This window comes from Pristiophorus japonicus, chromosome 9, assembly GCF_044704955.1.
Source record: "Pristiophorus japonicus isolate sPriJap1 chromosome 9, sPriJap1.hap1, whole genome shotgun sequence".
Taxonomy (NCBI): domain Eukaryota; kingdom Metazoa; phylum Chordata; class Chondrichthyes; family Pristiophoridae; genus Pristiophorus; species Pristiophorus japonicus.
Genome location: NC_091985.1, coordinates 103,467,332 through 103,495,178, shown reverse-complemented (window position 1 = coordinate 103,495,178; position 27,847 = coordinate 103,467,332). Strand labels below are relative to the sequence as shown.

The window sequence follows — 27,847 nt, the reverse complement described above, 5'->3', positions numbered from 1 at the left end:
GCTCCTTCCCAGCCCAGCCTGAGATCCTTGCTCTCTCCCATTCCCAGGTCTCTCTCCCATTCCCAGGATCCAAGCCTGTCTAAGTCAGAATCACACTGGCAAACCTAATGCAAATGCAGCCAGTGAAAAACGTTGGTACCAGCAGAACTTTTAATCCCTGAATTGTCCATTGTAACTGTCTCCTCAGGATGGTTTCAGTGCCAACAATGGCACCAGATTTTTTTTAACACTATTGAGCTGCCTCTGATTACATTTTTGCCATGGAAGCAACTTTGTAAGCTGAAGGGGACATTAGAGAGAGAGAATGGCATGTTCCTTATGGCTGCTAGCTTGTATCACAGAGTGATGGAATATAGGTTTGCACCTAAAGGTTCCCCTCTACTGCAAGAGCAGTATTGGCAAAGGCCAGGGAGAAACTTAGCTTGCCCGCCCTTTCCGTGGGCGAATGGCACAAGGAGAAAAGAGTGGAAGAAAATAAAATGATAAACAAAAAAAGTTTATATTTTTTTCGATTTAATCAACTCAACTTGCTGCAAGTGTGACCTGAATTCAATTTACTGGTAGAGGTTTGGTGACTGAGCAATATCTTATTGCTCCTTACACAGTTATGTGCTGTGGAAATCCTGTGCCATTGCCAATGATAGGATTAACAGCCCACTTTGAATCTGGTGTTGATGCTAATCAGCTCTAGCGTTAGATGAAGAAGTCCAACAATTTTTCTGTTAGTCACTACCATTTTGTTGACACTGGAGGGCAGCATATAGCCCTGTCTTCCCACGTTATTGTAATGCAGTCCTTTGACACTACGGTGCATCCTGTCATGCCTAAATGCGCATAGAACGCAGACTACGTCTGAGGTGCAATACACAACTCCAGAATCAAAGGCACAACTGTAACAGTTTTAACAAACTTTGCGCTGGCATTGCTTTGTTTCATGGGTGATGCAGTCTGCGTAATAAAAAAAGGAGCAATCTTTCTTGAAAAGGTACCTGAACACGTCTTTTGTCAAGAGTTACCATGTTACTCGAATTGATTAGAGGATTTTAATAACAATATATGAAGGTCCTGTTCCATCAAATTGTTGCCATTTAAAATTAGAGACAATTTAACAACTAAATGTTAAATGTGAATTATTTGGGAACTGTTGTCTGAGAATCTTTATACGGTTACTGGTCAGTGTATAAAATTCGGCCTATGCAGCAGCAATCCCTGCAATCCACACGGAATCCATTCTTTTTTGGATGCTTTGAAATGATGAGCACGATGTAAAATCTCAATGTAAAAGTGAAGGTTTAAATATAATTGCTTCTGATGAATTGGGCATCAAACCACAACATGCACCTTCATCAATGGTTCTAGAATGTTCTAAAATCAAGTAAAGGAGTGAAGTTGGACAGAAAATAAACAATGTTTTTGTTTTCCAAAAAAGGGGGGGGAACATGCACTTTGCATAAATAACTTCAGAGAAGTACGAGAACATTACTGAATCTTCATTTCCCTTTTTCTTGTAAGAAGCAGAGTTGTTTTGCAGCCAGTAATTGCTGCTTATTATGGCACACAATGAAAAGAAGGCAGAGAAGGACTACAAACGGTTTTATAGACTTGACAGCAGGGATCTTTTGGTACAAATTGCTGGATAAATGAAACAGCCTGTTGTTTCCTCAGTTAAAACGGTGAGTTATGTCAAAGAAGGAGAGGTGGAGCAGCACCAGCAGGCAGTGTTAAGGTTACCTGCTGGGTCCTAATTGGTGGCCAGTGTTGTTAATGGCTTCCTGTGGCTGAGTGTTTACATGTCATTTGCTCGGTGCTTTGTATCTCAGCTACTAGAACTACTGACCAGTTCTTCTATCTGTCTTTTTTTTAGAATACCACAAGGCGATTTGGTCAGCGGTCAGAATATTCCCAGCTCCGTCATAATAGCAAATATCTCCAGTCTATTCCAAAGTCACATTATTACATGGTATGAATCATGAATCTTTTGTTTTGTAACTCCGTATCAAAAAAACCTTGAATCCATTCAGTCAATTGTTATTCAAATTCCATATGCTAAATTGGTTGCAGAGTCACAAAAGACAGTTTTAGCATCTTTACCATCCAAACCAATTTTTCTGTTTAAGTTCTTCTTTCAATAATTTCAAAAATTGACAAACAATTCCAGGAGAAATGAAAAACCATCATTTATTTCTTGCGCAATACAGAAATGTCCAAATCATCTTGTTCCGCTCCCCACTTTGGCTGCTTTTCCACCGACCTTAGCAGGCAAAGAGCCAGATAAACGGATAACACTTAAATAAATGTAAATAACCATGGCCTCTGCCAATATGTGAAGGGAAAGGGGATACGTATTAGCACTGGTGGTATAAATGCAGAACTACAATTAATAATATCTAAATGTACTTGTTATACAAGTGGCTGACCCTGGCCTTGGCATTACTCAAGTATTAAAGGCCATGCAAATATCAGGAGAGCTCTGTTTTACTGTAGAATAAAGCCTAACCATCAGTTTTAGATTCAAACTCCATATTAACTAAGAATATATGTTTGTTCCTAAGTTTTTATTGTTAAACCGAATCTGTATGTCCAGCACTCCAATTGTTCAGTGGGTAAATGCAATGCATGGGTGGTACTAAACCATACTAGACCAGGAAGCCCAGGTTCAGTCACTGGCCCATGCTTGATTAGCTAATCTCAGGCCACTCCAGATTGCTGCAACACCTGCGAAAACATAGGTTGAGGATACCATCAGGTGCAGCTGGGATACCCACAGTCAAATAGAGCACTGAATAATCCTCCGCATAGACCAGCAATCAAACCTGGGACCATGCTTGTCTCTTTGCCTCAAATGCTTTCTGAATAGGCTTGCTGGGCCACTGTGGAGGCCGAGATGTTTATTTTTTGGTATTTTGGGCATTATATTAGCAGTGAAATGGGTTAGTGTTATAATCTTTACTACAAAGCTGCACATGCAAAAATGTAGTACGTGGTTCTCAAATATATTTAAAAAAACAACAGTGGGCATTTGGATATTTTCAATGAGTTTGTGAGAATGGGCCGAAGTGTTGCACTAGAAATCAGTGAGATTTATACCTGGAACTGGTGTTACTTTGTGCTAAAACCTGCTCTTCAAACTCCCCTTTGTACAGATTGTGGAACTGCAGGACCAACTGGCCAAGAATGGGATTCTGAAAAGCCGAGGAGATTATGAAGACTTCTGGCGCCTGCTAAAACAAAATACCCATGCTTCACAGTTTGTAACAAAACTCCAGGATGTAAAGTTAAAAAGTTTAGTTATTACCTTATTCATTTAAGTCACTTAAAAGGGTTTAAACGTCTAGCAGGGACTACATCATTAATATAGTTAACTTTTTTATAGAATGTAAATTTTATTATCAGGTATCAGCCTTGCTTCTAAGTCAGAAAGTTGTGGATTCAAGCCCCACATCCTTCCTTCCTTACCCTCTAGTCACATGGCCCTTACTTCTAGGGACAGAGTTGTTTGAGGGGGGTGCATTGCTAAGTACCTCTGCAATAAATTTCTGGGACAGAGATATTTTTAACTGGCCTAAGAGCTATACTGGATGCATGAGCTCCAAGAAAACCATACTACCAGCTACTATCACTGCTGAGGTAGGTGCATAGAGATACAGGGCTTCATTTATAATTTTAATAGTAACAGTAACCAGCATATTGACTAGATCCTGTGACGTCCCTGTAGAATAGTGCAGCATTTATGGAAGGCCAGCGTTACATCTCTCACAGGCTCCCTGCTGAGCCTGAGCCACCTCATGCACTGCTCCTCTGTGATGTCCAAGTTGAACTATGCCCTGTGGTAGTTTGTTCTGTGAATGATGTGCCTCCCATGACACCGAGCTCTTGGGCTACCTTCCCCTCAAGCTCCTGCTGTGCAATACAATAAGCAGCCGTGACTTTTTGACACATCAAACTTCCTGATATCAAACACCTCAATGTATTGGTGTTGACATATTCCCACCCAGGTCTCTGAGATAAAATTGTATTGAATTTAATATAGTAAAGTAACTTTCTGGCTGCTGGCCTGGTCTTGCTATCCTTGATTCTTGCCCTTCCCTGCCTCTGTAACATCCTCTAGCCCTCCCAGATCTCTGCGCTCCTCCTATTCTGGCGTCTTGCGCATCCCTGATTTTTATTGGTCCATCTTTGGCGGCTGCGCCTTCAGCTGGCTAGGTCATAAACTCTGCAATTCTCCCTAAACCTTTCCACATCTCTAGTTCTCTCTCCTCCTTTAAAACCAATGTTATTGACCAAGCTTTTGGTCACCTGTCCTAATATCTCTTTATGTGGCTCAGTGTCAAATGTTGCTTGAAAACATTCCTGTGAAGCACCTTGGGCCGCTTAACTATGTTAAAGGTGCTAGATAAATGCAAGTTGTTGTTGCTGTTGTTGTAATTCTATTCTTTTGCTGACAGTAAATAGGCCATTACCTCACTTCAACATTAGACTTGTGCAAGATCAAGCAAAAAGCCCACATGCAGCCAGAATGAAAAACAACCATCTCACAACTGTAAGTAATTTATCTCCATATAACCGAGTCAATTACTATGACATGTAATTCATTATTTCATCAACATCATCATCAAAGGCAGTCCCTCAGATTTTACATTGCTTTTCATTCACTGAAATTAAATTACTATACGATTGCTTTGCCTGTTAATGTTTGTATTATAACCTACCAATATTATAAATGTCATTTTTTATTCATTTCTTGAATTGGTAATATAAGTGGTTTATAGTGTTTGATGTGCCCCAAAGTTTTTATCATCCCTGCCAACTTTTTTTGGCTAATTTTCTCCTCTTCTGACTTTGCTGGGGTGCAGTTCTACAGGTACCCAAGTGGTTATTATTTACATATGAGTCTTGACACTCAGTATCAGCAGGATTTTTTTTGAGAGAGGGAATCACAGCTGATTCTGCACTCTTTCAATGTCCACACATGCGCATTTTCAGCAGGGGCCATGGACATGAGTTGCTGGATAGCGATCAGGAGTGGGAACCCTGGCTAATTTTTCTTGGTGGATAATGATAAGCCATGGGAAGCCTGACTGACTTTTTTTTCCCGATGGACAACAAAGGGTGGGAAGCTCGGTTGATTTTATTTTCCCTTTTTCAAACCCAGGGGATTTGATGCCAACTGTAAAGACCCTGGGACCTTCCTGGTTTGCATGGCTCAGCTACATGCGAGATAAAACTCACTGAGCCATCGGGGGAGCCAAACTCCATTGTTTCTGTAGGATCCCTGCAATGATAGTTTATTGAAAAGATTAATGTCAGTCAGGGGAAACATATCCTTTGAAATCCACAAATATTCATTGCAATTACAGCCTCATTTCAGAAACGTATTTAATTTCCACAGAAATGTAAAGAAAATGTAGAACTTGGTGAAATGCAGTAGCTGCCTCTTTTAATCCTCTCTGGTGCGTGCTCTACTTAGGTTGACTGACCTTATAATCCTTGTACAAATACTATTTCCTGTGCAAAAACAGTATTGAGACATTCCAGTATAACACTATCAATATGAACCCCTATGAATTCATGAAAAAATGTTTTTAAAAACTCACTCACTTGGATTTAATTTGAGGGTACTTTATACTTCCCTTATGCAAATATAAATTGTAGGTGTCTTTGAAAGGTGTACACTGTTCCCAGAATAAGTAGTTGGCTGTTTGTATCCTGATGCTGCTTCCACCCAGCACAATATCTGTGCGTTCCTTGCACTTACATAGTTTTGAACCAGAACTCAGGACACAGGGCTGTACTCAACATGTGTAGTGCATATATATGCGCCACTGAGAAAATGTAGTTTAAACAGTAGAGGCCAATGGTTACACATTGTGAAGTGGAATGACAAGAATGGTTTCACAGTAGACGGAGTATATTTTCAACCAAATATAAATCAGCTTTAACGGTGCTTTTTCTGTGTGAAGAATATGAAATTGTTCCACAAGGAGTAATAGGCATATTTTGAGGATGTGATACAATTGTAGAATATGCATCCACAATCAATTGCAATATATTATGCAGGCTGAGGTACTTCTGAACTGAACATTGCTTCTTGTTTTTCCAGTGCTGTTTTAAAATAAGTCAGCAGAAATATATTTTCCAGTTTTATGAGCTACAAGTTTTATAACCATTAGTTTATATTCTTGCAGCCCTTTTTTCCCCACATTGATGTGATAGGGGAAGGGAAGCTTGTTTAGAATGAGAAGTAGGAGGAGGAATGAATGATGGAAGTCAAGGATGACTCTAAGTTTACCTCAGCCCTGGTTTTCTTGTGTACAGACTAACAGCTGTGCCCTGGATGATGAGTTGGAGAGGGTTGGGCCCTTCACACAGCAGTGCGACTTGAACATCAGTCTTCCAATCCGCTAGACGTGGCAATATTTCTGAGCCCAATTTGTCAAGTGATTGCTGAAGGCAGTTAAAGGTTTAATTTGCAGGGCACATTCTTTCTTTGGGTACTGCATGATCTGGAAGAAAGTCAGTGGACGTCTTGTGACATTAGACTCATCTGTTTCATCATACTTGTTTTTTCTGCACACTATTCACTTACACAGGAATTTAATTTAACAAACCATCTTTCTAAATGTAGTTAACACATAATAAAGATTTATAATCCTAAATTATAGTCATTAAATGATTAAAAATAGAGTAAAATTATCATACAAAATAGAAAATTATATTCAGTTTAATGTTCATTGAATGCAAAGTTTTAATAAGATGATAGAAACCAATATAATCTTTACTCATGAGTTGGGTTTATTTATTTTTTGTTACCTTATTAACATGAGTTTGATTTTCTCAGAAAATATACCTCTTTCTTACACTCTGACTGATCTTTTGTAACTTATTTTCTGTGTTTTGCATTAAAATATTTCCCCAATATAATTATATATATTTACACATGTATTTTATTTACTTTGATAATGAAAGACTACTTACTACTTCTAACTTTTTTTCTGCCATATTCTTCATTTTACTCTGTATTTTTTTTGTAATTCCTCAGATAGGGATAACATTGAATACTTTGTTATTATCAGATTCATGTTTTTAGAGTACTGCATTATGAAACAATGATGTTTGGTACATTGCACACTCTGATCTGTAATATGGGATGTGATTAGGAACAGTTACCTGTCTGGCTTATAACAAGATGAATATTTACATTCCACGTATATTGTTGCACAACATATTTGAGAAACATAAACTGGAAGATAAGATTCCAGAGCAATTCCTACAAAGATACAATTCTAATCAGTACTTGATTTTGATTTCTTTGTGGACTTACCAGGGAGAGTTTCGTTTTATACTAGAACATCATTGCTTATAAAACTAACCACCTTGTCTCAGAATATATAGAAATGATAGACCAGGAGTGTTTGATCCATTCTGCCCATCATGCCTGTGTCAGCACTCTGAAAGAGTTCTCCAATTAGTCCCACTCCCCTACTCTTTCCCCAAGCAATTTTTTCCTTCTCAAGTATTTATCCAATTCCATTTGAAAGTTACTACTGAATCTGTTTCCACCACACTTTCAGGCACTGCATTCGAGATTTTAGCAACTCGCTGCGTAAAAAGAATTCTCCTCATCTCCCTTCTGGTTCTTTTGCCATCAGGTGAGTCAGTAATAACCTTTAGCCGGGATGTCCATTTGAGGTCAAATAATCTTTGATATTCATTGAGCCCAATTGTGAAGCATGCCCAGTTGAATGAGGCATTGGAGGGCTCTTGGAACCATAGGGTATATTCTCTGATTGTGTGCTTCTGGTTGGGAGCCATGCTTGAAAGGAACGTGAATTGGAGATTGTAGTGGCAATTCTCTGGCTCATCCTTTGAGCATGGCTTACTACTGGAAGATCAGCGAATCTAGCCATGTATCCCAACATGAGTGCACATGTTTAGGATGGAAAGCTCAATAAAGGGGAGACATGTTGAAGGAGAAAAATAAAATGAGCGCAGTATTGGAATGAATGGGAATGGTAGCAGAAGGATATCTCATGCTTGAGCTTCCTGTGTTGGCCGCAGGTCTTCATTGCTAACTAGAGACTTTGGGGCTGAAACGGCCCCTTCCATTAACACTTGCTATCGGCAACCATGCTGCAGAGTGCAATGGCTACCGATTTTTCGTGTAATGGCCACCATTTTGAAAATTTTGCTCCTGTGGTATCCCGGCGGTGACCCTCCCCCCCCCCCCCCCCCCCCCCCGCACTACCGGTCCGTTGCTGCCGATCCATCCTAAGTGCATCATCAGACCATGCATCGCTGATGTTCCCCTACCGATGGCGAAATTCCACCTAAGAAATCTTGCTCCCGCCGCTCGGTGCCACCGGCATGGTACACTGTGCTTGCAGTGCAGCTGCCATTAAAGGGAAGGACCTGCTGCCACTGCCGCCATGTTAATTTTTGTCGGCCGACTGTTATGTTGGCCGGACTATTACACCACCTCTGCGGGTGCCAGGCTACGCTGATGACTGACAGCGGCGGCCACTCCACCCACCCACAACTTCCGCCCCTCTAGATTGCGAACTTCCGCTCACCACCGCATATCCGCCCCCATTGTGACCGACTTCCTGTCCGCTGGGGAAAAAAAAGCCAAAGAGCGCAATTTCGCTCAAGAGGCCACCGCATCAATTGCGCCAATAAAAACAACAGAAAAACGGTAGGTGCGTGCTGTTTCCAGCAGTGGGAAATTTTGGCCCCTTTAGGTACAGTCAGCATAAATAGTTGGAGATTTGGAAGGGGATCTGCGGGGCTTTTCCCAATCATTCACCATAACATCGGCAGGTACAGCAAGTGATCAGGAAGGCCAATGGAATCCTGGCCTTTATTGCAAAGGGGATGGAGTATAAAAGCAGGGAAGTCTTGCTACAGTTATACAGGGTATTGGTGAGGCCACACCTGGAATACTGCGTGCAGTTTTGGTGTCCATATTTAAGAAAGGATATACTTGCTTTGGAGGCAGTTCAGAGAAGGTTCACTAGGTTGATTCCAGAGATAAGGGGATTGACTTATGAGGAAAGGTTGAGTAGGTTGTGCCTCTACTCATTGGAATTAAGAAGAATGAGAGGTGATCTTATCAAAACGTATAAGATTATGAGGGGGCTTGACAAAGTGGATGCAGAGAGGATGTTTCCACTGATAGGGGAGACTAGAACTAGGGGGCATAATCTTAGAATAAGGGCCGCCCATTTAAAACTGAGATGAGGTGGAATTTTTTCTCTCAGAGGGTTGTAAATCTGTGAAATTCACTGCCTCGGAGTGCTGTGGAAGCTGGGACATTGAATGGACTTAAGACAGGGATAGACAATTTCTTAACTGATAAGGGAATAAGGGGTTATGGGGAGCGGACAGGGAAGTGGACCTGAGTCTATGATCGGATCAACCATGATCGTATTAAATGGCGGAGCAGGTTCGAGGGGCTGTATGGCCTACTCCTGCTTCTATTTCTTATAGAAACATAGAAAATAGGTGCAGGAGTAGGCCATTCGGCCCTTCTAGCCTGCACCGTCATTCAATGAGTTCATGGCTGAACATGCAACTTCAGTACCCCATTCCTGCTTTCTCGCTATACCCCTTGATCCCCCTAGTAGTAAGGACTACATCTAACTTCTTTTTGAATATATTTAGTGAATTGGCCTCAACAACTTTCTGTGGTAGAGAATTCCACAGGTTCACCACTCTCTGGGTGAAGAAGTTTCTCCTCATCTCAGTCCTAAATGGCTTACCCCTTATCGTTCGACTGTGACCCCTGGTTCTGGACTTCCCCAACATTGGGAACATTCTTCCTGCATCTACCCTGTCTAAACCCGTCAGAATTTTAAACGTTTCCATGAGATGTTCTTAAGGTCTGCGGAAACTCCAGAGAAATGGCATAAACGCTGTTAATGTCCTTTCCCCAAGGTTTCTACAGATCTTCCATCAAAGTTATGACGGATAATTGGGAAAACCCTACAGAAACTCCTTGGTACTGTGCTTTTTCTCGCTGCATGACACAGTATAAACAAATACCTATCCTCTCTTGAAGCCATTCACAATACAGGAGTAAGGATTTAAAGGTGTCAGTAAAACTGGAAATGTATGTTCAACTTCAGGATATTAGCTTCTCAATGGTGTACAAAAGTAAAACCGGAAGGAAGAGGCTCTCCTGATGATTCATTTCTCCAGTGTATCGGTTAGAATGAAATTCAGCCACACAGAGCCAGCAGGAAGGTCTGCTTTCAATCTTTGATCCGTGCCAAGTTAATTTTCAACCAGGATAGCTTTGGGGTTGCCCAGCACCCTGGGCAAAAGAAGGGCAAGAATCACTTGGGGTTCCTGTTACTAACTCATGATAGAGCGTCTGCGTGAGTCTGGGTGTCAGATGAGAAAAGGATTGGGCTAAATAATACTGCAACCTATGGTCAAAAAGCTTGATGACACTCACCTGTCTAGGCTCACGCATGGTGTTGGAGGGTAGAAGGAACATTGTGTCAGCATGTGTTGGCATCTTCGGGAGGGGAAGAGAACACACCTTAATAGATTTTTCAAGATCTCCAAAACACTTCACGTCCAACAAAGTACTTTTTGAAATGTGTCACTGTTGCTTTGTGAGTAAGTGCAACAGCCAATCTGTGCAGAAGGCAAGAAAATTGGAGAGGGGAGATGGAACTAAAGGTGTGAAAATCCCTGAATGGTATATTAAACATTTTCAGGCCAGAGAAGTGTTTATTTAAAATATTGCATGGGATAGCACAAACAGTAATTGATTTAAATTTCACAGTTAAAACAATACGGATTTTCTTGCTGCTGTGAACCTTGCTGTAAAAATCAATTTTTAGATTCCACTCATTTTGGATAATCTGCATCAGTTATTGCAAGGAAGCAGTGCACTTATTGATATAGTATCTATCATTAGCTTTGTGGTCTGTCCATGTATACATCCTGTCTTAAGCTCTGTGATCCACCGCATTCTTTAGAAGTTCAGTCCTACACAATTTGACCATTAAACCTCTTATGAGTACTTTCAGCTGACTTTTGTAATTGCTTCCAATGGCTGTGAGGATTACTGGGAATGTCACCAAACCGTGAGGAGGCCAGGCAGGTCTTTCATCCGACCTCCTACCTAAGGTAAGCCACATGGGCCACTGTTTACCCTGCCTGGGCCAGGACAAACAGATTTTAGCTCATTCCTTGTTGCCATCAATCTAACTTGAGCAAGAGAAATTGTTCACAGAAGCATGATAAAAAAAGCAATGAGAAAAATACTGTTTAAAAGGGGAAGAACAAAAGAGAAAATAGTGTATTATATTCAAAAAGCTGCTGAAGTAGATCTGGAAAGTAGTATTTTTCCTAAATCAGGCTGTAGGTATACATTATCATCTCACACTACAGTACTTTAATTAAAGAGTGCTAGCTGGGCTCAGTTTATGGCATTCAGCTCTGGATCGGAAGATTTGGTATTTGAGCTTGCATTCATAACCTCGGCCCACAGCCCATGATGTGCATCATTTTATATTGCACAATGCACCACATCCTGAAAGGGTGGTGGAGGTAGACTCAATTTTATCTTTCAAAAGGGAGCTGGATGTGTATCTGAAGGAAAAATAATTGCAGGGCTACAGGGAAGGAGCAGGGGTGTGGGACTAGCTTGAGAGTCAGCACAGGCTCAGTGGGCCGAATGGCCGCCTTCTATGCTGTAACCATTCTATGATTCTATGAATGCAGCTCATCAGATCAATAAGAATTGATTTTCCATTAGTATAAAGCTACTCTAAATGGCAGAATAGACAATGATTACAATGCCCACCACTTACTCTGTCCATGCTTATCACGGACAGCTGCCCATATCGGGCGAATGGCGCTAACCATTTGCCAGTACCATTAGAGTCAATTACAAAAAGAAAGCGAGAAAGACTTGTATTTATATAGCGTCTTTCATGACCTCAGGACATCCCAAAGTGTTTTACAGCCACTGATGTAATTTTTGAAGTGTAGTCACTGCTGTAAATGTAGGGAAAGTGGCAGCCAATTTGTGCACAGCAAGCTCCCACAAACAGCAATGTGACAATGACCAGATAATCTGTTTTTTAGATGTTGGATGATTGGATACGTAATTGGCCAGGACACCAGGAAAATCGCCCCTGCTCTTCGAGGAGTACCATGGGAAAGGCACCGCTTATAACACATGAAGCGCGCCGACTATTTCGGGTAGTTCTTTGCACCTCCTTCACCCCTTTACAATATTTAACACCGTGCAATGTTTGTTTTTTCTCCCCGATGAGGACTCTAGGAAATGTCAGTGCTGCTATGTGTCTCTCCCACAATTCTCTCTTTGCTAGAAACCTCGCAGTTTCTGTTGACTCTTCTCTGGGTCAGTATAGGAACTGAGTGGAAGCTGCAACTTACACCAATCCACAGCAGTGGAGATTGGTTTTACTGTCTACAACTTATAGCAGGAAAATCGTGTTAACTCCACTGTGCCCGCTACAAGTGATGAGGATTGTACAGGGTCGGACATGCTGACATCGTGATCCAGGGAGCAGCCTAAGGCAAGAGCTCTGAACTCCAACACCACGTTCTGCTGGAAATTAGTTCTCAGAGGAGGGAAAACCAGTAAAATAAGACATCACTTTTCCCACAGCATGCCACCTAAGAAGGTTACCAGATATCAGCTAGCAGCTCCCAAATTCCGATTGCCAATCCAGGGGATTCCGCTCCCCTACTCCGAGATCGAGAACTTTCTGGAAGTTTTTTTCGGGTTCCTGTTCAGGAAGACCGACTTCTTCTGCCTAATGTGCTCGCCCAAAGTCAGCCCTTGGAACTCACATAGAAACATAGAAACATAGAAAATAGGTGCAGGAGTAGGCCATTCGGCGCTTCTAGCCTGCACCGCCAGTCAATGAGTTCATGGCTGAACATTCAACTTCAGTACCCCATTCCTGCTTTCTCGCCATACCCCTTGATCCCCCTAGCAGTAAGGACCTCATCTAACTCCTTTTTGAATATATTTAGTGAATTGGCCTCAACAACTTTCTGTGGTAGAGAATTCCACAGGTTCACCACTCTCTGGGTGAAGAAGTTCCTCCGCATCTCGGTCCTAAATGGCTTACCCCTTATCCTTAGACTGTGACCCCTGGTTCTGGACTTCCCCAACATTGGGAACATTCTTCCTGCATCTAACCTGTCTAACCCCGTCAGAATTTTATATGTTTCTATGAGGTCCCCTCTCATTCTTCTGAACTCCAGTGAATACAAGCCCAGTTGATCCAGTCTTTCTTGATAGGTCAGTCCCGCCATCCCGGGAATCAGTCTGGTGAACCTTCGCTGCACTCCCTCAATAGCAAGAATGTCCTTCCTCAGGTTAGGAGACCAAAACTGTACACAATACTCCAGGTGTGGCCTCACCAATGCCCTGTACAACTGTAGCAACACCTCCCTGCCCCTGTACTCAAATCCCCTTGCTATGAAGGCCAACATGCCATTTGCTTTCTTAACCGCCTGCTGCACCTGCATGCCAACCTTCAATGACTGATGTACCATGACACCCAGGTCTCGTTGCACCTCCCCTTTTCCTAATCTGTCACCATTCAGATAATAGTCTGTCTCTCTGTTTTTACCACCAAAGTGGATAACCTCACATTTATCCACATTATACTTCATCTGCCATGCATTTGCCCACTCACCTAACCTATCCAAGTCGCTCTGCAGCCTCACAGCATCCTCCTCGCAGCTCACACTGCCACCCAACTTAGTGTCATCCGCAAATTTGGAGATACTACATTTAATCCCCTCATCTAAATCATTAATGTACAGTGTAAACAGCTGGGGCCCCAGCACAGAACCTTGCGGTACCCCACTAGTCACTGCCTGCCATTCTGAAAAGTACCCATTTACTCCTACTCTTTGCTTCCTGTCTGACAACCAGTTCTCAATCCATGTCAGTACACTACCCCCAATCCCATGTGCTCTAACTTTGCACATCAATCTCTTGTGTGGGACCTTGTCGAACGCCTTCTGAAAGTCCAAATATACCACATCAACTGGTTCTCCCTTATCCACTCTACTGGAAACATCCTCAAAAAATTCCAGAAGATTTGTCAAGCATGATTTCCCTTTCACAAATCCATGCTGACTTGGACCTATCATGTCACCTCTTTCCAAATGCACTGCTATAACATCCTTAATAATTGATTCCATCATTTTACCCACTACCGATGTCAGGCTGACCGGTCTATAATTCCCCGTTTTCTCTCTCCCTCCTTTTTTAAAAAGTGGGGTTACATTGGCTACCCTCCACTCCATAGGAACTGATCCAGAGTCAATGGAATGTTGGAAAATGACTGTCAACGCATCCACTATTTCCAAGGCCACCTCCTTAAGTACTCTGGGATGCAGTCCATCAGGCCCTGGGGATTTATCGGCCTTCAATCCCATCAATTTCCCCAACACAATTTCCCGGCTAATAAGGATTTCCCTCAGTTCCTCCTCCTTACTAGACCCCCCGACCCCTTTTATAACCGGAAGGTTGTTCGTGTCCTCCTTCGTGAATACCGAACCAAAGTACTTAAGGACTCCATCTAGGAAAGCATTGAAATACTGTGAGAGCTGGTCTGCCAATTCTCGGTGCCTTCTCCCACCCCTCCCCCACACCCCCGCATACCCCACTTCTCCCCCCGCTGCCCCCCCCCCCAGCCCCCACCCTGTTCAAAACATCAGAGAAGTGCTTAACAGTCCCAACTGGAGCACTGACTAAATTGCGAATCCTGCTGCTAACTCACTTGTTATATTAGCTCCCAGTGCTCTCAATCTAAAAGCAGCCCCCCGCCCCCACAATAGTGGTGAGTGCTAGTGTTGAAATATGCTCACCTCTTAGATTCTGCCAGCAGTCCCAGCAACTCTTCCCTCAGTGGAGCTGATGATCTGCTATCCCACTGGGCTATGAGGAATGTTGTTGTCTGAGAGACTGTAAAATCTTCAAAGACCACCCCGCCCTGCCTTCCATAGGACAACAGCTGAAGGCCTGCTCCCATTATTAGTAACGGCGCTCCCCATTCCCGCCCCCACATAGAGGATAAAGAGCCCAAGTACAAGTCCACTAATGTGGACTGCCACAACTGTCCTACCACACCCCACACAGTGGACCAAAATACCGAAGCCACCTCCAGCCCCCACCTCAACCCCCCCGATCAGCCAATGCCCGCACTCGCCTGTTGTCCAGGCCAGTAAGCACACCAACATGAACCACAACACCGTTTACAGAGGACCAGGGGCTGCAACTTCCAAGGACAATCAATACACCCAAAACAGAAACAGAACCAGCACAATATAACAGATGACACTAATACTCCAGTTATACTGCACTATAGGAACCAGAACAGTTTGAAACTTACCGCAGTGCGCAGTACAGCCAATGTGGTAATTGTAAACTACCGGGGGTAGAGTTTCCGCTTTGGCCATAATCGGTGATTCCAGCACAAATTACCACCAAATTTGCGCTCGTTTTGAAAAGTGTTTTGTTCCGCCCAAATTTCCGCTCAAGCTCATTTACATATCGGCAAATGCAAAATCTACCATGAATCAGCGCACTTGGGCAACGTTTTAAAATATTATTTTAAGTTTGCTTTAAAAATATTCCTTGTTATATTTAAGAGTGGCAACTTGGTGCAGTTTGATTAATACAGCTGGAAATGGGTTTATCACAAAAAATAAGCATTTTAAATCAGTGTCAATCCACTACTTGTGAGTGACCCATTTTAAATGATGGAAAATAACTTTTAACAAAATACTATTTTCTAGTTAGAGTAGTTTACAGTAATCATTTCCTTAGTAAATTCAAAAAAAAATTCAAAACCTTTCGAAAGGTACCTATTAGGGTCCTTGCGCCCAAAAGCTGCAGCTTAAGTTTAGAGCCAACTGGAAGGCGCGCAAACGAGTACAATTAGCGGAAACTCCCAATGATGATTCATTCATCCTGGGGGCGTAGCCAGTTCTGGGGGAGTGGCCAGTTTTGTGGGCGGGGATAGCTTCGAGTGCAATTTTTTAAAACTAGCACAAAAGATTGCGGAAACTCGGGTTGCGCTGAGCGGAATTTGTGCTTAGAATTCTGCGATCTTTTGTGCCAGTTACACCAATTTTGGGCGAATTACATTGAAAAACAAGCGCAATTGAGCAGATACTCCAGGCCCTGATTTTTATCTCATTTCAGGAAAAGTATAGGTTCAAGCTGGGTTTGATTTTAAATGGCTTGTCTCGGAACTCTCAGCACAGTACTGTTTAGGAACACTTTGCTCATTTTTTATTATATTCTTTCTTATTGTAATGGTGGTGTGAAATAAACAACTTAACACCAGTTGGATAAAATAATGTCATATGATTGCATCATTCACAAATATCACACAGAGTAATATCTGGGCTCAAGTAGAGGATAAGTATGGTAAAAATAAGTGGAGAATAATTGATATTCGGAATGATTATCAGGCAGTAATTTAGCCCAAATATTCTAAAATTGTAGGCAATGAATGCAGTTTCCAACCATTATCTAAACCCTGAGATTAAATTATTGACTTGTATGTGCTCCAGAACATTTTGATAAATACAAACGGTTTTGTTGTATGAAAGGCAGGTTGTATATACTATTCACAGTAAAATGTATGGGGCGGCTTTGTTCAGTGATCTGCTTCTTTACTGGTGTTCTGCACCCGTTCAGATACCCAAAGCCAATGTGCTCCATAATATTGCTGTATGATACCATTCACACCGAGTGATTAATACCTGTGACATAACTTGCAAGTTTATAAAGGAATAATTCGCAGTTTGTTACCAGGAAATTCTATATTATATATACTCCAGATCTGTACTTGTGACCCATGCAGTTAGTGCTGCTGGTTGTTACACTTGTCAATGAGTATCTAACTCTGTTTAGTAGGGCTGTGTATCATGTTAGTAAGGGTGTGTAACTCCTGCAGGTATCTGTCTAGTTGAAATTAGGAAGGGGGTAAGAAGAGTAGCAGTGACTTGTGCTGACAAGTATTTTATTAGTGTGAATTCTCACGACTTGAATGACAAACATGTCTGCCTGGTGGCAGAACATTCTGCTCCAGCTCTGCCAAGCACACTTCTCCAGGCCTATTGCAGGAAGAGAAGCAGAATAGAGCATGCGGCTAATTGTATGGTTTCACGCTTCTCACAGCGTCCTTGCTTATGATTTTTTCCATTGCTCATCTTTTCCTGAAGTGTCTAATGCTGGAATGTGGTTCCGTAGACACTGGATATCTCACCCGAGTGACCACTCTTGGTATATGAGGATGATGGTGAGGTCAATAGGTCTTTTGATAATGGGTGTAATGTATTCACCTGTGAAAATGCTCACAGGTTTGTAGAGCTGTTGCCCAGAGGGCTGGTCTGTCGGTCGCCTTCCTATCTCTCGACTAATAGAAGGCGTTTGACAGGGTGGATCACGACTATCTGTTCGGAACTCTGCGCGCTTTCGGGTTCGAGACGCATTTCGTCGCCCGGATCTGACTTTTGTACGCTGCCGCGGAGTGTCTAATTAAGGGTAACGGGTCCTTGACGGCGCCCCTTCGCTTTGGGAGAGGGGTGCGCCAGGGATGCCTCATGTCCGGCCAGTTATATGCCATTTGTGTGGAGCCTTTCCTGCGCCTTCTGCGGACGAGGTTGACGGGACTGGCTCTGCAAGGGCCGGTCGTGGAGGTCGTCCTCTCGGCTTACGCCGATGACGTGCTCCTCACGGTAGAGGATCCTGCTGACCTGCGGAGGATGCGTGAGTGCCAGGAGATTTACTCGGCCGCATCCTCTGCCAGGATCAACTGGGAGAAATGTTCCGGACTCCTGGTGGGTCAGTGGCAGGTGGACTCCCTGCCGGAGGAGCTCAGGCCTTTTGCCTGGAGCATGACCCACCTCCTCTATCTGGGAGTCTACCTTAGCCCTGACGAGGAAGCCTGGCCGGCGAACTGGCAAGTGCTGGAGGCGCTGGACAGGACTGCTCCGAGTGCTGTCCTACAGGGGTCGAGCGCTAGTCATAAACCAGCTGGTGGCCGCTATGCTGTGGTACCGGCTGGTCACTTTGACCCCTCCCCCTGCGTTTGTCGCCAAGAAACAGAAAAAGCTGGTGGACTTCTTCTGGAACAACAGGAAGCACTGGGTCTCTGCCGCAGTCTTGAGTCTCCCGCTTAGGGAGGGCGGTCAGTCGTTGGTGTGCGTCGGTGCCCAGCTCGCGACTTTCCGTCTTCAGACCCTGCAGAGATACCTTTACGTCGAGCCCCCTCCTAGGTGGCGTGCGCTGGCGACGTATTTCTTCCACCAGCAGCACGGCCTCAACTACGACACGCAGCTCCTGTTTGTGAGCTTGGGGGGCGTCAGGACCGCCGTCCAGGAGCTGCCTGTCTTTTACAAGGAACTTACCAGGGTCTGGAACAAAGTCTCCACCAAGCGCAGCTCTCCACTGGCTGGAGTGGCGGCTGTCCTGCAGGAGCCGCTGCTCGGGAATCCGTACCTCCACGACCGAGGTTTTAGGTGGCGGTCGGACGAGAGGGCTGTGGCTGGTGAGGTGACCAGGGTCAGGGACCTGCTCGATGGCGGAGGAGCGGGCTGGATGGCGCCAGACATGCTGGCACGGCGCCTAAATTCGGCTGACATCCGCCGCACGGCCGATGCCATCGAGTCGCTAAAAACAGCTCTGGGCCCTGACTCCGTTAGGTGTGTCGAGGAGGCTCAAGCACGTGGGGAGATCCCGTCCGAACTGACCCCCGTCCGAACGGAATTCCTCATCGGCGCCAAACACCGGAACCTCCCTTGGGAGCAGGCGCCTCACAACTTGAGCCGCCTCGGGGAAACCCCACCGTGCCTTTCAGTTCTGCGCGGAGGGGTTTCCTGTACAGGCTGCTTCTGCACACACTCAACTTTGCCATCCTCGTCTGCCGTCCGGACACGCCATGGCGTACCATCTTGCCGTCCGGAGGATGCGGTGGTCCCCGATGGAGGGCACTCTATGCGGGAGTCCTCCCACTATTTATCGGGGACTTGGCCTGGAGGGTGGTGCACGGAGCAGTCCCATGCAATAAATTTTTAAGTCGGTTCACGGGCTCCCAGGCCGCCTGCAATTTCTGCGGTCTGGAAGAGTCCGTGTTCCATTTTTTTATGGAGTGTGCGAGGTTGCAGCCCCTGTTCCAATATTTAAAGGGGCTGCTCCTGAAATTCTGGCTGCACTTCAGTCCCACACTCCTGATCTTTGGGCACCCTGTGCGGAGGGGAGCGGGTAGGTCCGAGGGCCTCCTCGTAGGACTGCTCCAGGGCACGGCCAAGGGTGCCATCAGCCGGTCCAGGCAGCGGGCGGTCGAGGGGGTCGTTCAGCCTGACTGCCTGCCTCTCTTCCGCGCCTACATCCGGGCCAGGGTGTCCTTGGAGATGGAGCACGCGGTGTCCATCGGTACGCTCGTGGCCTTCCGCGAGAGGTGGGCGCCGGAGGGTCTGGAGTGCATTGTCACCCCCGCCAACCAAATTTTAATTTGATTTTATGATTTAAAGTTTAATTTGTTTTAATTGCCGGGGTTTTTAGTGTCCCCCTCCCCTTTTATAGGGGGCACATGTAAACTTTATGATTTTATTGCCCAAAAAATCAAAAAAAAAACAAAAAAAAAAGTTTTTAAAAAAACCCAAAAAAAGGGCAGTTGAAAAATGTTTGGAGTGTCCCCCAGATTGGAGGACACTTAACTTAACTGTTTTTGTTATCCAACCAAAAGAGTTGTAGAGCTGTTGCCCAGAGGGCTGGTCTGTCGGTCGCCTTCCTATCTCTTGACCAAGAGAAGGCGTTCGACAGGGTGGATCACGACTATCTGCTCGGAACTCTGCGCGCTTTCGGGTTCGGGACGCATTTCGTCGCCTGGATCCGACTTTTGTACGCCGCCGCGGAGTGTCTGATTAAGGTTAACGGGTCCTTGACGGCGCCCCTTCGCTTTGGGAGAGGGGTGCGCCAGGGATGCCCCATGTCCGGCCAGTTATATGCCATTTGCGTGGAGCCTTTCCTGCGGACGCGGTTGACGGGACTGGCTCTGCAAGGGCCGGGCGTGGAGGTCGTCCTCTCGGCTTACGCCGATGACGTGCTCCTCGCGGTAGAGGATCCCGCTGACCTGCGGAGGATGCGTGAGTGCCAGGAGATTTACTCGGCCGCATCCTCCGCCAGGATCAACTGGGAGAAATGTTCCGGACTCCTGGTGGGTCAGTGGCGGGTGGACTCCCTACCGGAGGAGCTCAGGCCTTTTGCCTGGAGCATGACCCATCTCCTCTATCTGGGAGTCCATCTTAGCCCGGACGAGGAAGCCTGGCCGGCGAACTGGCAAGAGCTGGAGGCCAAGGTCACCGCTCGCCTAGGACGCTGGACAGGACTGCTTCGAGTGCTGTCCTACAGGGGTCGAGCGCTAGTCATAAACCAGCTGGTGGCCGCTATGCTGTGGTACCGGCTGGTCACTTTGACCTCTCCCCCTGCGTTTGTCGCCAAGATACAGAAGAAGCTGGTGGACTTCTTCTGGAACAACAGGAAGCACTGGGTCTCTGCCGCGGTCTTGAGTCTCCCGCTTAGGGAGGGCGGTCAGTCGTTGGTGTGCGTCAGCGCCCAGCTCGCGACTTTCCATCTTCAGACCCTGCAGAGATACCTTTACATCGGGCCCCCTCCTAAGTGGCGTGCGCTGGTGACGTATTTCTTCCGCCAGCAGCACGGCCTCAACTACGACACGCAGCTCCTGTTTGTGAGCTTGCGGGGCGTCAGGACCGCCGTCCAGGGGCTGCCTGTCTTTTACAAGGAACTCACCAGGGTCTGGAACAAAGTCTCTACCAAGCGCAGCTCTCCACCGGCTGGAGTGAAGGCTGTCCTGCAGGAGCCGCTGCTCGGGAATCCGTACCTCCACGACCGAGGTTTTAGGTAGCAGTCGGACGAGAGGGCTGTGGCTGGTGAGGTGACCAGGGTCAGGGACCTGCTCGATGGCGGAGGAGCGGATTGGATGGCGCCAGACACGCTGGCGCGGCGCCTAAATTCGGCCGACGTCCACCGCGCGGCCGATGCCATCGAGTCGCTAAAAACAGCTCTGGGCCCTGACTCCGTTAGGTGTATCGAGGAGGCTCAAGCACGTGGGGAGATCCCATCCGAACTGACCCCCGTCCGGACGGAATTCCTCATCGGCGCCAAACCCCGGAACCTCCCTTGGGAGCCAGCGCTTCACAACTTGAGCCACCTCGGAGAAATCCCTTCCATGCCTTTCAGTTCTGCGCGGAGAGATTTCCTGTACAGGCTGCTCCTGCACACCCTCAACTTTGCCATCCTCGCCTGCCGTCCGGACACGCCATGGCGTACAATCTTGGTGTCCGGAGGAGGCGGGGGTCCCCGATAGAGGGTACTCTTTGCGGGAGTCCTCCCACTATTCATCGGGGACTTGGCCTGGAGGGTGGTGCACGGAATAAATTTTTAAGCCGGTTCACGGGCTCCCAGGCCGCCTGCAATTTCTGCGGTCTGGAAGAGTCCGTGTTCCATTTTTTTATGGAGTGTGCGAGGTTGCAGCCCCTGTTCCAATATTTAAAGGGGCTGCTCCTGAAATTCTGGCTGCACTTCAGTCCTACACTCCTGATCTTTGGGCACCCTGTGCGGAGGGGAGCGGGTAGGTCTGAGGGCCTCCTCGTAGGACTGCTTCAGGGCACGGCCAAGGGTGCCATCAGCCGGTCCAGGCAGCGGGCGGTTGAGGGGGTCGTTCAGCATGACTGCCTGCCTCTCTTCCGCGCCTACATCCGGGCCAGGGTGTCCCTAGAGATGGAGCAGGCGGTGTCCACCGGTACGCTTGTGGCCTTCCGCGAGAGGTGGGCACCGGAGGGACTGGAGTGCATCATCACGCCCGGCAACCAAATTTTAATTTGATTTTATGATTTAAAGTGTAATTTGTTTTAATTGCCGGGGTTTTTAGTGTCCCCCTCCCCTTTTATAGGGGGCACTTGGAAATAATTATTATTTTAATACCGAAAAAAAAAACAAAAATCACCATAAAAACAAAACAAAAAAAAGGGCACGAGCAAAGTGTTTGGAGTGTCCCCCAGATCGGGGGGCACTTGATTTAATGTTTATTTTGTTCCACTAAAAGAGTTGTAGAGCTGTTGCCCAGAGGGCTGATCTGTTGGTCGCCTCGCTTTCCCTAGATCAGGAGAAGGCGTTTGACAGGGTGGATCACGACTATCTGTTCGGAACTCTGCGCGCTTTCGGGCTCGGGACGCATTTCGTCGCCCGGATCCGACTTTTGTACGCCCCCGCGGAGTGTCTGATTAAGGTTAACGGGTCCTTGACGGCGCCCCTTCGCTTTGGGAGACGGCCAGTTATACGCCGTTTGCGTGGAGCCTTTCCTGCGCCTCCTGCGGACGAGGTTTAACGGGATTGGCTCTGCAAGGGCCGGACATGGAGGTCGTCCTCTCGGCTTACACCGATGACGTGCTCCTCGTGGTAGAGGATCCCGCTGACCTGCAGAGGATGCGTGAGTGCCAGGAGATTTACTCGGCCGCATCCTCCGCCAGGATCAACTGGGAGAAATGTTCCGGACTCCTGGTGGGTCAGTGGTGGGTGGATTCCCTGCCGGAGGAGCTCAGGCCTTTTGCCTGGAGCACGACCCATCTCCTCTATCTGGGAGTCTACCTTAGCCCCGACGAGGAAGCCTGGCCGGCGAACTGGCAAGAGCTGGAGGCCAAGGTCGCCGCTCGCCAAGGGCACTGGACAGGACTGCTCCGAGTGCTGTCCTACAGGGGTCGAGCGCTAGTCATAAACCAGCTGGTGGCCGCTATGCTGTGGTACTGGCTGGTCACTTTGACCCCTCCCCCTGCGCTTGTCACCAAGATACAGAAGAAGCTGGTGGACTTCTTCTGGAACAACAGGAAGCACTGGGTCTCTGCCGAGGTCTTGAGTCTCCTGCTTCGGGAGGGCAGTCAGTCGTTGGTGTGCGTCAGCGCCCAGCTAGTGACTTTCCGTCTTCAGACCCTGCAGAGATACCTTTACGTCGAGCCCCCTCCTAGGTGGCGTGCGCTGGTGACGTATTTCTTCCACCGGCAGTACACCCTCAATTACGACACGCAGCTCCTGTTTGTGAGCTTCGGGGGCATCAGGACCGCCGTCCAGGGGCTGCATGTCTTTTACCAGGAACTCATCAGGATCTGGAACAAAGTCACCACCAAGCGCAGTTCTCCACCGTCTGGAGTGGCGGCTGTCTTTCGGGAGCAGCTGCTCAGCAATACGTACCTCCACGACCGCGGTTTTAGGTGGCAGGCGGATGAGAGGGCTGTGTTTGGCAAGGTGACCAGGGTCAGGGACCTGCTCGATGGCGGAGGAACGGGCTGGATGGCGCCAGAGGTGTTGACACGGCGCCTAAACTGGGCCGACATCCAGCGCGTGGCCGATGCCTTCGAGTCGCTAAAAACAGCACTGGGCCCTGACTCCGTTAGGTCTGTCGAGGAGGCCCAAGCACGTGGGGAGGTCCCGTCCGAACTGACTCCCGTCCGGACAGAATTCCTCATCGGCGTCAAGCCCTGAAACCTCCCTCAGGAGCCGGCGCCTCATAACTTGAGCCTCCTCCGGGAAATCCCCTCCGTGCCTCTCAGTTCTGCGCAGAGAGGATTCCTGTACAGGCTGCTCCTGCACACTCTCCACCTTGCCATCCTCGTCTGCCGTCCGGACACGCCATGGCGCACCATCTTGCCATCCGGAGGAGGCGGGGGTCTCCAATGGAGTGCTCTCTACACGGGAGTCCTCCCACTATTTATTGGGGACTTGGCCTGGAGGGTGTTGCACGGAGCAATCCCGTGCAATAGATTTTTAAGTCGGTTCACAGACTCCCAGGCCGCTTACAATTTCTGCGGTCTGGAGGAGTCCGTGTTCCACATCTATGTTGAATGTGCGAGGTTGCAGCCCCTCTTCCAATATTTGAAGGAGCTGCTGCTCAACTTCTGGTTACTCTTCAGTTCCACACTCCTGATCTTTGAGCACCCTGTGTGGAGGGGAGCGAGCAGGTCAGAAGACCTCCTCATAGGCCTGTTCCTGGGCACGGTCCACGCAGTGAACGGTCGAGGGGGTCGTTCAGCCCGACTGCCTGCCTCTCTTCCATGGTTAGATCCAAGCCAGGGTGTCTCTGGAGATGGAGCAGGCGGTGTCAATGGGTATGAACATAAGAACATAAGAATTAGGAACAGGAGTAGGCCATCTAGCCCCTCGAGCCTGCTCCGCCATTCAATAAGATCATGGCTGATCTGGCCGTGGACTCAGCTCCACTTACCCGCCCTCTCCCCGTAACCCTTAATTCCCTTATTGGTTAAAAATCTATCTATCCGTGACTTGAATACATTCAATGAGCTAGCCTCAACTGCTTCCTTGGGCTGAGAATTCCACAGATTCACAACCCTCTGGGAGAAGAAATTCCTTCTCAACTCGGTTTTAAATTGGTTTCCCCGTATTTTGAGGCTGTGCCTCCTAGTTCTAGTCTCCCCGACCAGTGGAAACAACCTCTCTGCCTCTGTCTTGTCTATCCCTTTCATTATTTTAAATGTTTCTATAAGATCACCCCTCATCCTCCTGAACTCCAACGAGTAAAGACCCAGTCTACTCAATCTATCATCATAAGGTAACCCCCTAATCTCCGGAATCAGCCTAGTGAATCGTCTCTGTACCCCTTCCAAAGCCAGTATATCCTTCCTTAAGTAAGGTGACCAAAACTGCCGCAGTACTCCAGGTGCGGCCTTACCAATACCCTATACAGTTGCAGCAGGACCTCCCTGCTTTTGTACTCCATCCCTCTCGCAATGAAGGCCAACATTCCATTCGCCTTCCTGATTACCTGCTGCACCTGCAAACTAACTTTTTGGGATTCATGCACAAGGACCCCCAGGTCCCTCTGCATCTCAGCATGTTGTAATTTCTCTCCATTCAAATAATATTCCCTTTTACTGTTTTTTTTTCCCAAGGTGGATGACCTCACAATTTCCGACATTGTATTCCATCTGCCAAACCTTCGCCCATTCGCTGAACCTATCCCAATCTCTTTGCAGCCTCTCTGTGTCCTCGACACAACCCGCTTTCCCACTAATCTTTGTGTCATCTGCAAATTTTGTTACACTACACTCTGTCCCCTCTTCCAGGTCATTTCTGTATATTGTAAACAGTTGTGGTCCCAGCACCGATCCCTGTGGCACACCACTAACCACCAATTTCCAACCCGAAAAGGACCCATTTATCCCGACTCTCTGCTTTCTGTTCGTCAGCCAATTCTCTATCCATGCTAATACATTTCCTCTGACTCCGCGTACCTTTATCTTCTGCAGTCACCTTTTGTGTGGCACCTTATCGAATGCCTTTTGGAAATCTAAATACACCACATCCATCGGTACACCTCTATCCATCATGCTCGTTCTATTCTGAAAGAATTCCAGTAAATTAGTTAAACATGATTTCCTCTTCATGAATCCATGCTGCGTCTGCTTGATTGCACTATTCCTATCTAGATGTCCCACTATTTCTTCCTTAATGATAGTTTCAAGCATTTTCCCCACTACAGATGTTAAACTAACTGGCCTATAGTTTCCTGCCTTTTGTCTGCCACCTTTTTTAAACAGAGGCGTTACATTAGCTGCTTTCCAATCCGCTGATACCTCCCCAGAGTCCAGAGAATTTTGGTAGATTATAACGAATGCATCTGCTATAACTTCCGCCATCTCTTTTAATACCCTGGGATGTATTTCATCAGGACCAGGGGACTTGTCTACCTTGAGTCCCATTAGCCTGTCCAGCACTACCCCCCTAGTGATAGTGATTGTCTCAAGGTCCTCCCTTCCCACATTCCCGTGACCAGCAATTTTTGGCATGGTTTTTGTGTCTTCCACTGTGAAGACCGAAGCAAAATAATTGTTTCAGGTCTCAGCCATTTCCACATTTCCCATTATTAAATCCCCCTTCTTATCTTCTAAGGGACCAACATTTACTTTAGTCACTCTTTTCCGTTTTATATATCTGTAAAAGCTTTTACTATTTGTTTTTATCTTTTGCGCAAGTTTACCTTCAAAATCTATCTTTCCTTTCTTTATTGCTTTTTTAGTCATTCTTTGCTGTCGTTTAAAATTTTCCCAATCCTCTAGTTTCCCACGAACCTTGGCCACCTTATACGCATTGGTCTTTGATTTGATACTCTCCTTTATTTCCTTGGTTATCCACGGCTGGTTATCCCTTCTCTTACTGCCCTTCTTTTTCACTGGAATATATTTTTGTTGCGCACTATGAAAGAGCTCCTTAAAAGTCCTCCACTGTTCCTCAAGTGTGCCACCGTTTAGTCTGTGTTTCCAGTCTACTTTAGCCAACTCTGACCTCATCCCACTGCATTCCCCTTTGTTTAAACATAGTACGCTCGTTTCTAACACAACTTCCTCACCCTCAATCTGTATTACAAATTCAACCATACTGTGATCACTCATTCCGAGAGGATCTTTTACTAGGAGATCGTTTATTTTTCCTGTCTCACTACACAGGACCAGATCTAAGATAGCTTGCTCCCTTGTAGGTTCTGTTACATACTGTTCTAAGAAACAATCCCGTATACATTCTATGAATTCCTCCTCCAGGCTACCCCATGCAATTTGAGTTGACCAATCGATATGTAGGTTAAAATCCCCCATGACTACTGCCGTTCCTTTTTCACATGCTTCCATTATTCCCTTGATTATTGCCCGTCCCACCGTGAAGTTATTATTTGGGGGCCTATAAACTACGCCCACCAGTGACTTTTTCCCCTTACTATCTCTAATCTCCACCCACAATGATTCAACATTTTGTTCATTAGAGCCAATATCTTCGCTCACAACTGCCCTGATATCATCCTTTATTAACAGAGCTACCCCACCTCCTTTCCCTTCTTGTCTATCTTTCCGAATCGTCAGATACCCCTGTATGTTTAATTCCCAGTCTTGGCCACCCTGCAACCATGTTTCTGTAATGGCCACCAAATCATACCCATTTGTAATGATTTATGCTGTCAACTCATTTACTTTATTTCGAATGCTGCGTGCATTTAGGTAGAGTGTTTTAATCCTAGTTTTTAAACCATGATTTTTAGTTTTGACCCCTCCTGCAGCCCCTTTATATTCAGTGGCCCTTTTTGTTTTTTGCCTTGGGTTTCTCTGCCCTCCACTTTTACTCATCTCCTTTCTGTCTTTTGCTTTTGTCTCCTTTTTGTTTCCCTCTGTCTCCCTGCATTGGTTCCCATCCCCCTGCCATATTAGTTTAACTCCTCCCCAACAGCACTAGCAAACACTCCCCCTAGTACATTGGTTCCGGTCCTGCCCAGGTGCAGACCGTCCGGTTTGTACTGGTCCCACCTCCCCCAGAACCGGTTCCAATGCCCCAGGAATTTGAATCCCTCCCTGCTGCACCACTGCTCAAGCCACGTATTCATCTGCGCTATCCTGCGATTTCTACTCTGACTAGCACGTGGTACTGGTAGCAATCCCGAGATTACTACTTTTGAGGTCCTACTTTTTAATTTAGCTCCTAGCTTCTTAAATTCGTCTCGTAGGACCTCATCCCTTTTTTTACCTATGTCGTTGGTACCAATGTGCACCACGACAACTGGCCGTTCACCCTCCCTTTTCAGAATGTCCTGCACCCGCTCCGAGACATCCTTGACCCTTGCAACAGGGAGGCAACATACCATCCTGGAGTCTCGTTTGCGGCCGCAGAAACGCCTATCTATTCCCCTTACAATTGAATCCCCTATCACTATTGCTCTCCCACTCTTATTCCTGCCCTCCTGTGCAACAGAGC

General features: G+C 46.4%; 1 protein-coding gene across 1 annotated transcript in view; it reads left to right on the top strand.

Moving 5' to 3' along the window:
- LOC139273904 (uncharacterized) overlaps positions 1-27,847 on the top strand; it is a 154,044-nt gene that overhangs the window by 31,038 nt on the left and 95,159 nt on the right. Inside the window, exons 3-5 of the mRNA XM_070890978.1 lie at positions 1,865-1,960; positions 3,144-3,282; positions 4,446-4,540. Of these exons, the coding sequence (XP_070747079.1) occupies positions 1,865-1,960; positions 3,144-3,282; positions 4,446-4,540 (330 nt within the window). The remainder of the gene's footprint in view (positions 1-1,864; positions 1,961-3,143; positions 3,283-4,445; positions 4,541-27,847) is intronic.